At 40.0% G+C, this 14028-nt stretch overlaps 1 protein-coding gene across 2 annotated transcripts in view; it reads left to right on the forward strand.

The window, feature by feature from the left end:
• The window catches only part of CHR18 (chromatin remodeling factor18), an 85441-nt gene that overhangs the window by 60498 nt on the left and 10915 nt on the right, over positions 1 to 14028 (forward strand). For both annotated transcript variants that reach the window (XM_089153766.1, XM_089153767.1), the window contains exons 16-21: positions 4417 to 4473; positions 4827 to 4916; positions 8503 to 8568; positions 8733 to 8801; positions 8872 to 8976; positions 9092 to 9217. In XM_089153766.1, the coding sequence (XP_089009892.1) occupies positions 4417 to 4473; positions 4827 to 4916; positions 8503 to 8568; positions 8733 to 8801; positions 8872 to 8976; positions 9092 to 9217 (513 nt within the window). The remainder of the gene's footprint in view (positions 1 to 4416; positions 4474 to 4826; positions 4917 to 8502; positions 8569 to 8732; positions 8802 to 8871; positions 8977 to 9091; positions 9218 to 14028) is intronic.

The following is a 14028-nucleotide window of genomic DNA, read 5'->3' on the forward strand; positions in this document are numbered from 1 at the left end:
CCCTCCATGGTTTGGGGATAGCCCTCAAGCAACCCCGCTGTCTTGGTGTGGCTCTTCTCACCATCCTAGGAATGCATATTCTTGAGCAACCCGCTATCTTGGACATACACCTTAGCAATCCTATGCCATCACCTCAAGCCCCGCTATCTTGTTAGTAACATGAATGGTACACTAGGATACCGAGTGTCCCCTCACGGCTCCCATTCAGTGTATTGGGCACTCACTAGTACCACTACTCCATATCACGGGTCACCAACCTCAATGCCCCTGTTGATAAGGTGGTTGCTTGCTGGGATAAATCCTAACGCAATGCAGTTATATGTTTATGGATGTATATGCAATGTGCTTGAGCATGTGAGATGCATAAATATTTGGAGGCAATGGCTGTAGCCACCACCTTGGTCATATTATAAGATGCAATTCCCCAATCACCCTTGAACATGTACATTCATTTAAGCATCTTCATATTGATAAGTAAAGCCTTAACATATAAGTACAGTATGTGTTGAGTGTGGAACCCACATGTTTACATACTCATATCACTGTATAGATAACATTCATCATATAAGAAAGGATTAAAATGACATCCTAAGTCTAGCATCCAATTCCTCCTCACCTTGTTTGGGTTTCCGATTCGATTCAATGGCAGTTTCGAGTTGAATTGTTGTATTTTGATCTCGACCAATTGTCCCCTAATTATAACATACTCGTGTTAGTGGCCATGTAAGAATATCCATCTCCCGAAGTTCCCCTTCTATTTGGCCCCAATCACCCCCTATCAACACCCCGGCCGATACAACATTCGTCATGGTATGACCTGCAAGTGCCCAGGCAGAGAGCCATCCCAAAATTTGGGGCTTTTCCTTCCCCAATCCCAGTGAGTTTTCCAACGAGTGTTCCTCTCTTTTGGGCCCTTTTTGGCCATTGTTACCTTGGCAATTAACCCCCTATTTGCTACTTCAACGTGGGTTTCGTTTCACCCAATTTTGGGGTTTCAAACCAACTCTTTCACAACCTTGCTGAATCACTACTTTATTCATTTCTTTAGTCTACTGTAGGGCCTTTAGACATGCAGAAATCATTAATAGGGAAAACCCCTTTGTTTTCCCCATTCCCTTGCATTGATGGCTCCATTTAAGAACCCATCCATGGCCAAATCAAATGAAAATTACCTAGGTATAGAGGGGAGAAAGATATACCTGAAGCTGCAGTTTCCTTGATGGAAATGCAGCTCTTAGGCCCCTAATGTGGCCAGCCATTCCCTTGCCTTGAGCTTCCCCTCTCCTCCTCCTTCCTCATTTAGTCTACAGTGTTCTCTTAGGTTTGAGGGCCACCCTTGTATTAGGGTTGTTACTAGAGCATTTACATTTTCACCTTACCAATTTACCATTGACTGGCAATGTCTGGCAGTTGATACCTACCAGTAGGGTCAAACTGTTCCTCCCTAAGCCTCTAGTGGTCCCACACCTAATCTCAGTCATCCCTATCACTCCTTCACCCATTTTCCAAGTTCCCTTGCCTTCCTACACTAGGTATTTAAGTCTGACACTGTACCTATTATGGACTCTTAACTTAAAGGTCCCTCTTGACTTGTCAATCTTCACCAATTCCCAGGTTAATCCTTGACCCTCAGTTAGGCCAAAAAAGGGGATATCACAGTTATAATAGCAAATCATCTCTGTCAAATAATATTTGGTACTTTCAACATGATCATGCTGGACCTGATGTTAGGACAGCTGAAAGGATTGGTATCTCCATTTCATTTTTAAGTATTCCCATTAAAAGTTTTGTATCTAACTGAAACACCGTCCTCCCGTCAATATTATGCAGTAAGCCAGGGTTGCCTAAATGTTTATATAATGTGATACAATTTTTTTTGGGATGAATAAAGAAATTCATTAGCAGGGTAGGAAAGAAAAGAGGGGATGACTGTATAAGGAAAAGAATTTGGGGGGGGGGGGGGGGGAGGTTACAACCAACTAGGCTGCTGCAAGGTAGAACCAAGACCCCATGTAACTACAATCAGCATGTTCTTAGGGTATCCAAGACTAGGGGTGGGGGAAGCATTTAAATCCTAGTGGAGACATCAAAGCAGATGGCTTTCCAAATTGAGTCTAAAGATAATAGAGTTTGAAGTCAAATTTCCCTAAGATCCTGTTCTCACTAAAGATGAGCAATCAAAGCACCGAATACCAACTTGCCGACTATGTCACAACTAGAAGATCCAGAGAAGGAAATAAAATAAAAAAGCCATGGTTTTGGACAAAACAAAGGAGCACCTAGATGGGCAAATGGAAGTAGTGGTTTTCCCCCCAAAGAGAACGGGAGAAAGGGCAAACAAAAGAAATGGTGGCCAATATCTCCAGGCCATTCCAATGAAGAATATAGTTTGGGTGGTGAGGAAGTGGCGATGGATGAGGAAAGATTTGGTAGGGTGGAAAAGGTTGAAGGTTATGCATACAATGAGGGAGTGATGAGGGATGTGACCTTTGAACCAAACCAGGTTGGGCCAAGTGACTAGGGAAAGGGACAAGGTTCTAAGTAGGGTAGGTGGAAAAGGTACCCGAAGTGGAAGGGAGCCAACTAATGCGGTCTTCTTTTTTTTTTTTTTTTTTTTTTTTTTGGGGGGGGGGTGCAAAGGGGGAAGAGAGGACCAAACCTGAGCTAGACAGATATGGGGAGGGGAGGAGGGAACCCAAGAGTTGTGAGAGATGAAATAAAAAAGGAGGACCATATTTGGGATTCTGATCTCATACACTTGACAGTTCTTAATCATTTCAAAGTGGCTGCAACATACCTTTTGTTAATCAAATCGTAGGAACAATTGATTCGTGCATGATACGATTTTGGTCGAAAAGCTTTTATCAATACTGACGAATTTTCCTTTTGGATTTGTTCAACGAATTTCCTTTTAGAACAATTCGTTTGGTTTCTATATCAATGATATGCTTACAACATTTTTACAACTTATTGATAGATGCTAACCTTAGATACTTCCCCCTGGAACACCTAAAGGATGCCAAGGGTTGAGCTAGAAGTAGGTAGAGGAGCCATCAGGAACTTGGGTGTAGATGATAGGGAAAGCGAGTGCTCTTAAAAGGAGGAGTTTCCTCTATTATGCCCAGGAGGATTAAAAGGTGGAGATTGTCCAGATGGAGTCAAATTTCAACAAGTAGGAGTACACCCAGTCAATCCAAATAGATCTGTGCTTGGTGGAGATCTTCTAGATGAGTTTCGTCAAAGCTGGAAATGTTGTTATCTCGGATTCATCTCGGATTCTACAGAATCCCAGACCACCCTCAAATTTGGGGAGGCAAACAAGGGACTAGCTGATAATGTGGAGGAAGTGAGAGGATTCTCACCTTTCTAGAGAAATGCACAAAAGAGGTCTTCCATGGCACGTATAATGGCTTTTGAGAGGGAGAATCTGCCGCACTAGTAAAGGTAGGAAGATTGGAGAACTAATCTGATAAGGACAGCCTACCAGCTAAGGAGAGAAGCTTGCTTTCCAAAGTTGGAGCTTTTTGTGAATTTGGTCAAGCATTAGGGAGCAATGGGGATTGCTATGCCTACCAAGGATGAGAGGCAGCTTGAAGCATTTAATCCAGAAGGAACTAGGGAGAAACTCGTGATCTGGAGAAGAGAGGCCTTAGTAGTGTCAAAGATGCTAGGTAGGAAAAGGAGGGATTTCTCTAAGTTCACGCAATGACCAAAGAGGGGCTTGAAGAGGGAGAGGGAAGAGAGGATGGAGGAAACAGGGAAGTGAGACGCTTGGGAAAAGATCATAAGATCATCAGCAAAAGCAAGTTGGGTAAGATTGAGAGATTTAATTTTTGGGATACAAGAGATGAGATGCTGATCGGTTTTAGATTGGATGATTCAGGAGAGGTCTTCAAGGGCAAGGGAGAAGAGAAGGGGGGGGGGGGGAAGAGGGCAGCCTTGGCGGATGTGAACATAGGAGGAAAAGAAACCTGCCGGGGAGCCGTTAGTGAGGACAGAGAATGAAGGGGGATATAGGCTTCAACCCGATGGACAAAGGCTGGGGGAATCCCATAAGGGACAGGACGTTGGGGATGAAATTCCAATGGTGGAGTCGAAAGCTTTGTGGAGATCTATCTTCATTAAAGGAGTGGGAAACGCAGTTAAAGCGTCGGACAATCTCAGCGCAAAGGAGGATATTATCAGCAATACAACTAATGGTACTTGGGCAATTTGTTTATCTGCTTTGCTTCTGATTCATTTCAAATCTGCAATGCATTGATTTTTCTTCCTTCTAATTCTGTAACTAATGTGCGACCGTGCATACATTTCAATTTTACTATCAGTTTATTTGCTTTATTTGGAAGGATCAGTTGCATAACAGTTATCTATTTGGTTTGCATGTTTACCATTTATTATATTTGTCCTTATGCCCAGGTCTTCCTAGATTTGGCTGCAAAGGATATGAAGCAGATTAATGCTCTATTTCGTGAGGTAAGTCAACCCTACTAGGCTTTTATTATATTCATCGATTCCAAATTTGTCATTTGATCATTTTAGAAATTTGCTTTCTTTTCCTTCCTTTTACAAATAGCATATCAAAAGGAGCTTTAGCGAGTAATACATTTCAAAGGAGATGAAACTCTTTATTTTTATTATTTATTATTATTTTTTTTTATTTGTGGGGTCGGAGAAGAAGGGGAAATATTATATTGCTAAATCAAAAAATACACCATGTTTCATGATCGTCAAACCCAAAATCATCCTGCTTCTGTAGGTTCTCGTTCCTCCTGTGCCATGGTGTTGCAGCTAATCCTATATGCCTTTTTTTGATGATTGTCTTGTAGTTGGAAGGTGTAAAAAACAAAATCAAATGCTGTGAATCTGAGGAGGAGGTTGAGTCACTTAAATTTGTTCAGAAGAATCTAATCAATAAGGTATGTGAAATTTTTGTGTTTCTATTTTTTTTTTCTGAAATCATGTATGATTAGTTGCACAAAAAATATTTCTTTAACTAAAAACACAAATTTGGTAGGGGTCACGTAAATAGAAACATTTCTAATTTCACAAACAAATCAAATTTTAAGCCCATATGAAGTACACATAATTTATCTTTGGGATGATTATTGTTGCCCCCCTTCCCTATAGCTTAATTACTATCGGACTTTATTCTTTATGAAATTAGTCTTGCCCGCTAACTTTTAACTGTTTTAAAAGGCTGTTAAGGTTGGACGTATAATTTATATTTTCCCCTTTGTTAGGTATAACAAACCAAAAGACAATATCAACCTCATTAAGGGAAACCACATGGAATACTAACTTTTTTCCCTTATATTCTTGTCATTCTGGATTTCATAGAGTCGGATCTTGATGAGATTAATAAATAAAAAATCTCACACGGTTTTTGAAAAATACAAAGATGTCACATCGTCAAATAACTAAAAGAGCTTTAATGACAAGGGGGTATCAGTAACTCTAGGCAAAGCCAAAGGTCGGATTAGTAAATCAAAGAGTGCCAGGGATAAGATAGTAATTAAGGTAGAGTACAAGGGGTCATCAGTAATTATCCCTTTATCTTTATGAATTTTAATAGAGCCCTCTGAACCATTCAGCTCTCCCTTTAAATCCCTATAGCCCCTCTTCTCCTATAACCCAATTGGACCAGTCCACTCCCTTGTCCCTCTACCACTTGTTTGGGCTCCTCCATGTATCCTGATATCTTTGAAACCCCATCCCCCTTGGGATCCTCCTTATGTGAGACTTCCCCACCTCCTCTCCCCTAGTTGCAATGATTGACTGGACTTAACAGCCCCTATTTTTTATGCCCCCCACGCATCAGTATTTATCATGTCTGACATCCAAGGGGTCTAATTCCCTTGCTAAACAAGCCTGTAATAGAATTTAAATTAAAATAGCTAGAAATAACAGAGAATGGGAAGGAAGAGAGAAGAAGTGGTGGAGGAGGGAATGGAGAGTTGTGCAATATGCAGCTTCCCCCCGCCCCCCTCAAAACAATGTATTTATTATTGAAAAGTTTTTAGATCAGAGAGATCTTCAAAATATCCCTAGATCTGGTACAAGATCTTCAAATATTACTATCTTAAAATAGACTTGCTTGTTATCCAAGTAACAAAAAGAAAAGGAAACAAATCTTCCTTAGTATGCTAGTCAAGCTACATAAAAATAGAAAGTAATATCCTAAACTAAATAGGAGTTGAGAAAGTAAAATAAAATCTGATCCAATTTATGGTGGAGCCTACATAATTTAGTTACCATTGAAATGGTAAATCATGCAGTCTTAATAGTCCCTCTCAAGCTGAAGTATACATATCAAAGGGCTGCGGCTTGGAATAACAAGAACATATATTAAAATCTCTATCATCTTGAACACAAGTAGCAATTGAAGATGCCAATATACACCAAGAGAACTTAACCCAAGAGATAGCAATTGTCATACGCTGATTTAAGTGAAATTGCCTCCAAAGATACTTCTTCCTTTCCACATAGACCAAAAAGGATTCCACCTATACAAGCATCATGCCATATGCAAGAGGCTCTACAGCAATTACTTTGATCTCTACTCGCTCTGTAACCTCTTCAGGTTTCAGAAGCTCAGTGATCCTCCTGACTGTCTTTCATCTTCAAAAGCGTTAAAAAAAGCAGATTTCCTCAGGACTTCCACGAGAGCCTTGACCAGATCTTCGAAGACATCTTCCGGTTTTGCATCCCCCAGGTCAAGATGGGATTCCATCTGAGAGAATGAGCATATAGCGCCAGATTAGCCATTCCATCTTCATTACCGTTGATCGTTCTCCAGGAAATTATCTCTGGGCAGATTGCTATCGCTAGAGTAAAATTCCACCTGGCAAAGAACTTCCTTTGCTGCCTCTTCGTTCAGTGAATTGGCTTTTTCATTGTCGAACTCCGGCCATTTTCTACTGTAAACCTAATCCTTAGCATCCCCTACGAGGTGTTGGAGAACCACCCCCAATCGATATTCATACCCAACCTAATGTTCCAGACAAGAACATATGCCTCCCCGAGCCATGCATTCATACTCCTTCACCTGAAAACATGGACAATCCAGTCTCTGTCTTCCTTCCCTCAGATCGAACTTGCTCTAATACCATTTGATAGGAATCCTCTAGTCGATTAAACAAGATGTGAAAGATACAATCAAAATATGGAAGATGACTAGGGATGTCACCTCTTAACTTTCTTAGTTTTATTTATTTTGAATGCTTCTGAGCCAAGAAGTGTATGGCAAATATTGAATGTTGTAGTTCTATACCACCAGTATATTTCGTTTCCCCACTTCTAGTCTACTCTAATTCTTCTCTTAATTAGAGTTGCCTATGAGGACATACCTATAATTTTCTCCTTGCTCCTCTTTTACCTTGTTATATAAAAAGGGCTTGGCTGGTCATTTGACCGTCCAAGCATTACTGTCCTATTCTTGCAGTTAACATGGTTTAAGAGCAAACAATTCTGATCTATTTTACCGCCTTAGATTTCCCCTGCTTGCTCCGAATTTTGTCCATTTAACCTAAACAGACCACTACCTCATACACCAGTTTTCTTCCCTCTCTCAGTTCACCCTCATCTAAAAGGGAAACGCTAATAACATGATCTCTGATGGATATAGTGGCTAGTGGCTGTCCTCTATCTTTATCTTTTCCAAAGTAACTTTTTGGTGATTGAAGATACAGTTGCTTCCCTGAGGTTGCGATTGATTCTTGCTTTTTTTGGCGATTGATTTTCTTCCTTCATTGTGACAACTGAGGCTTTTATCAATGCACACTTGTTTACTCTCTCTGTGTTTGGTGGCGTCACCTTGGTTGTCTAGGAGATGGCTTCTTGCTTTGGTTTTGTATGCCATCAAATCATCAATCACCTTGACTCGCTTAGATGCCATGATTCTTAGGAGATTGAGTCTCCCCTTACAGAAGATTAAGTTCTTGCCCTTTGTTGATTGTGACCTATTTCAGTTGTGTGTTCCCTTTAATTCGAGGTAATATAGAGTGGCACAAAGTTAGTCAAGACTCGAACATGGGTTCTGTTTTAAGATTTTTCTTTCTTTCTTTTCTTCTTCTTCTTCTTCTTCTTTTTTTTTTTTTTTTTTTTTTCTTCCTGTCTTTGTAAACAGCATGCAAAAGTACTTTTCATCTGACTTTTTTCAAAAAAAATATAGAAACAAACCAGACAGCATTTACTAGTTATACTCCAACTTTGTTCCAAAGAAACCAAAAAACAATCGAAGTACTTTGTTGGACCATCCGCCTTATAGTAGATGACGGCTCCTTGGTTTCATGTTGGCTCACTCACATGATAAATTAAATATCTTTCCTTGAGCAAAGGAGGGATGTAAGGACTCATAGTTGAAAGCAAGCTGCTTACATTGACATACATATTTCTTCTTAATTTCTATACATAGATTTATCAGGCATGATTTAGACTTTTTTTCATTGTATCTGTGGTTCTTTAACTAATGACTTCTTGCTTTTGGCATCCCTTTGTTTTAAGATCTATACCGATTCTGCAGAGGCAAAGATTCCAGCAGTTTTAGACTACCTTGGAACTGTGATTGAGGTAATTGATGTTGTCCAGGGATTTCTCTTTGTTAATGTTTTAAAGGTGATGGTTCTTTAACTACTGAAGTGCAGTGCACACTTTGAAATCATTAATGACAATGACATGTGGTGCAAATGAATTAGCATGCTTTGCTTTCTAATGTTGTTGTTTACTTGTTGCAGGCTGGTTGCAAGTTTTTAATATTTGCCCACCATCAGCCTATGATCGATTCAATATTTCAGTTTCTTCATGTAAGGCCACTTTAATTTTAGTTTAATTTTAAGATAGATCAGTTCTGATATATAATTACTGAATTTCCAGAAGAAGAAAGTTGGTTGCATTCGAATTGACGGTGGGACTCCAGCCTCATCAAGGCAAGCTTTAGTTTCAGATTTTCAAGAGAAAAATGATATCAAGGCAGCTGTGGTATGATGTTTGTGACACTTGAGTGTAGATTTGTACTTTGAAGAATATCAAAATACTGAGATTCGTCCAGCTAGGGCCCAATTCTTAGATTCTTGTTGCAATATTTCTCACACAGCTGTCAATTAAAGCCGGAGGTATTGGACTAACCCTGACAGCTGCAAGCACAGTCATCTTTGCTGAGTTGTCTTGGACTCCAGGTGACATAATTCAAGCAGAAGATCGTGCTCATCGGATTGGCCAGGTAGTAGAAGTAGATAAAAAGAAACAAAATCATGATTCCTACTCTATCGGTTTTATTCATTGCACAAGCATTTATGGTGCAGTCGGTAGAAGTTCTTTGTGCTGGACTGGCTCACGGCAAGTTTTCACTTTTCAGATCATCTCATCAGGCCTGAGGGTTAAACCACTCTGGCTGCTTGTGAGATAGACCTGACTCTTTGGTTAGGTTGACAAATATTAGGTGGGCATTTGAAAGTTTTAGCATAAGTGAAACCAAAATCATGATTTCTAGTCTTTCAGTTTTGTTCATTGCATAAGCATTTACCATGCAGTCGATAGAAGCTCTTTGTGTGCTAGACTGGCTCATGGCAAGTTTTCACTTTTCACATCATCTCGTCAGGCCTGAGGGTTAAACCACCTAGCTGCTTGTGAGATAGACCTTAGCATTCGGTTAGCTAATTGTTCACCCTTTCCGAGTGATATTTCTATGTTATGTATGGCCATGCCTAACGGCATATTGGTTGAAGTAGATTCTTCTTTTTGATCAATCAAAACCCCTTGCCAAACTGTACTAGCTTCTTCCAAAGCATACGGCTTTCTGGATGTAATATGATGATATCTACTTATCTAGACAGATGGATCCTATATGAATCGTATGATGAAGTACCACATGAGTGGACATAATCAGGAGTATAATAAGTCAATTTGTAATTTTTAGAAAACCAAGCTTTAATGAACCGAATCAGACCTGAAACAAAGGAGAAGACCAAAGAAAAAGAAAAGGGAGAGGATGAGAAAGACATGCTATTCTAGCAAAGTAAAACTAGAATCGCAGGCTTCCTTTATTTATAGAATTCAAGTGTTAAGCGTACAACTTGAAAGACAAGAAACTTGTCCTCTAAAAAGGAAATAAAGAGTACGACTTATGGACAGAATTTTCTAGTTTTCTAACTCCTAAAATCTGTCCCAAATAGAAAAGTACAAAAAAGGAAAGTTCTGAAATTAGTAACTGGCAGAAAATAGAAACTATGCGTTTTAGAAATTCTCAAAACTTGTGTAGCAAGATTCTTATATTAGAAATAGAAAGTAGAATAGCATATCTAAAAAAATGAAACAAACACCATTGGTATAATACTATTCATGTTACTATTCACGTGAATAGTAAAACAGCCTATTGTTCCTGCGTATACTTCAACACTCCCCCTTAAGCTGGAGCATACCAGTCTCACATGCCCAGTTTGCAACAAATAGACTGAAAACTAGGCCTAAATAGAGCTTTTGTAAATAAGTCAGCTAGCTGATCAGCAGAGCCCACAAAAGGAGTCTTGATCAATTTCTTCTTGACTACATCACGAACAAAGTGACAGTCTACCTCTATATGCTTCGTCCTCTCATGGAATACAGGGTTACTCGCGATATAAGTAGCAACTTGATTATCATAAAACATCTCCATAGTAGCAGAGATTGGAAAATCCATTTCCTCTCACAAGGAGCGAAGCCACATTAACTCAGCAGCTGTTTGAGCCGTGGCTCTATATTCTGCTTCAACACTAGATCTGGCAACAGTAGACTATTTTTTTACTCCTTCAAGTCACAGGATTTCCACCAAGAAATGTACAATAATTGGTTGTAGATCGGCAATCAGCTGAAGATCTTGCCCAATTTGCTTATGAGAAGGCAACCAAATTCATACTCCGATTTGGTCAATAGATGAGCCCTTTCCCGACTCTTGAGATACCGAAGTACTTTCATTGCAGCATCCCAATGGGCCTTCTTAGGAGACTTCATAAACTGACTCAACACACCAACAGAGTAAGAAATATTAGGACAAGTAATGATGAGATAAATAAGCCTCCCAATAAGACTCCTATAACAATTGACTCATCACATCAATTGCATAGGACAAATCAAGATGAGTTACTGCAAGATAAATAAGCTTCCCCACTAACTTTTTGTACCTCTATGGATCTCGAAATCTTCTCCTTCATTTATAGATAGCTTAAAGTGTGGATCCATGGATGTATTAATAGGTTTACACCCTAACATACAAATTTCTATCAAGGTGTGAATTTTCGATCATTGAAACGTCAGCAAGATTTTGACGAAATTTTGGAATCTTCTATTTTTTTATTTACCTATAGTTTCGGTGGGTTTTTGGGGTCATTTTGGCCTGGTTTTGGGTGCCCAGCCCAATTTGAGACCAATTAACAATGAAAGTTTTATATTTGCCTAAAACCTAACCCAAAGTGGTGTTCTTGATTGACACATGCCTAGCTGTATGCAGCGAAACTCAAAGTTTGGAACATGTATTTTCTCAAATGTAAATATGGATATTATGAAAAATAACACTAAGATTTTCATTAAAATGCAACAGGTAGAATTCAATATACAAGTATATGTTGGGCTAGATCGGGTTTTGGTTGAGTACTCTAAATGTTGGACATAAGCAGGCCATAACATGGTAGGGATAAAGTTATCCATATAGTCTGTCACTGCCCTTCTATAAGCAGCATCATTAGCATTAAGTAGATATCCTACCCTAGGGAATGTGTTGTACGGCTATGGACTATGACCCTTTCGTGGAATTGGCATAACTGGCCATGCTGGTTTTGATGGATATCCAAAAATGGAGTCCACAAATGATGTATTTGATCCATCTCCATTCCTATCTGCAGACATGCTACTAGAATTAGCAGATGAATCACCATATACTCCACCAGTTCCATATCTATAGCCATAAACCCCATAGAATGCAACTCCTTGGAATTTTCAAAATTTCACTAAAATGTTTTAGATTTCGGCAAAATTTCTGAAATCTCATACAATGAAATTTTGCCGAGTTATTGCAGTTTTTCATTTCGCAGGCCATTCCGTTTTAGTACTCAACAATAGAAAAATTCATACTATGGTTTTTGTTAGTGAATCAATCACATACTTGAGAGAGGTTAATTCCTTGTCTACTTCTCAAGATTTCAATGTGATGAAAATGTTGTGAAGGACTCAAAACGGCTGCCCAGAAACTATTATATCATTCGTATCAACAATGAGTATGACAATTCCAAATTCCTTCCTACGCACAAAAATAGAGTGATTTGAATAACACTGGTAAACTTAACTTAGGTCATTAAACTAAAATTTTCAAACCAAGCCCTAGGGGGTTGTTTTAGGCCATAAATTGACTTGTGAAGTCCACATACATTGCGTGAATTCCCCCCCTTAAGCTACAAATCTAGGGGGGTTAGTACATATACACTTCCCCAAGCAAATTGCCATAGAGAAAGGTGTTTTTAATGTCCAACTGATGAAGAGGCCACCCTAAATTAGCTGCCAGAGATGATAGAATGCGCATAGAAATAAGCGGGCAATAGGGGGAAAAGTATAAAAAAATTTAAAAATTAAAAAAAAAGAAAAATCTACACCATAAGTCTGGGTGTAGCCCTTTGCCTCTAGAAACTTTCAACCTCTCCCCAGATCAATATGACATAGCAAAAATCAAATGACACTTAACTAAATCTTTACTTGAATGCAAGTCTACAAGTGTCCACGTTTAGCTAGAATGCAAGGCCTTAAATTAAACGAAGAACCAAATACAACGGAGATCCAAGAGGGGATCAAAGAGAAGGAAGGAGTTGGGAGTTGAGGCCCCAGGAGACAACAATGAGCCTGTTCCTTGGGGAGTCAACAACCGGGGGGGGGAATAGAGCTAAGTCTTGCAGAAACATAAAAAAATATAGCATTCCAAATCGAGTCAATGGAGCAGGATTTTGAAGTCCACCGTCTGAGATTACTCTCCCACCACAGATGGTGGATCATGGCACTAAAGACAAGTCTACCAATTTGGTCACAAATGGAGGTACCTGAAAACTTGCTCAACATCCAAGAGCAATCACGAGTAAACCCAAATGAGCGATGCGAGCGGGGCCAAAAGTGGGCAATGGCTTTTCCAGAGGGAACTAGAGAATGGGCAAGAAAAGAACAAATGCTCAATGTCCTCAGTACCATTCCAACACAAAATACAGTTTGGGTTAGCAGGGATATGACGGCTAATAAGAAAAGCTTGGGTGGGGAGGGCTAGGTTAAGGGCATGCCAAAGGGTTAGCGAATGGCGGGGGATATGACCTTTAAACCAAACGAGGGGGGGCCAAGGGGGGGAAGGGGAGCGGACAAAGTTCCAAGCTGAAGAAGTGGAGAAGGACAAAGTGGAAGAGGGGAGCCAGACTAATGAATCATGGCCGGAGGAGGAGATGGGGGGACGGGAATTCCAAACTTGTGTGAGACTATGGTAAGGGAGGCGAACCCAAGAGCCATTAGAAATAAATGCCGAGACTAGAGAGAGGGGTTGATTTGGGGATGCGGGTATCATAGACAGTGCGGGGAGGGAGGAGAGTAAGGAGATTACCCACCGGATGCCATGGATCAAGCCAGAAAGATGTAGAGGAACCAGAGGAAATCCGGGTGGTTATAGCAGAAAGAGCTTTGGGTCTTAAGAGGAGAAGCTTCCTCCAGATCCAAGAAGGGTTAGAGGGGATGGGGGCAGTCCAAAAAGAATTCAATTTGAGGAGAGAGGAGTGGACCCAATCAACCCAAATGAAGTCTTGTTTAGAAACAATTTTCCAAATGAGCTTGAGCAGGGAAGCAGTATTCACCTCTAGGATCCGGCGGATTCCTAGGCCCCCCTCAGATTTAGGCCGACAAATGTTAGACCAACTGATGGGGCGAAGGAATTGAGAGGATTCCTGGCCTTTCCAGAGAAAGGCACAGAAGAGGGATTCCATTGCCGAAGAGATAGACTTGGGAATTGGGAAGATACCACACCAATAGAGGTAAGAGGAT

The sequence above is a fragment of the Hakea prostrata genome, chromosome 4 (assembly GCF_041222555.1).
Source record: "Hakea prostrata isolate BN-2017 chromosome 4, UWA_Hpros_2, whole genome shotgun sequence".
Taxonomy (NCBI): Eukaryota; Viridiplantae; Streptophyta; class Magnoliopsida; order Proteales; family Proteaceae; genus Hakea; species Hakea prostrata.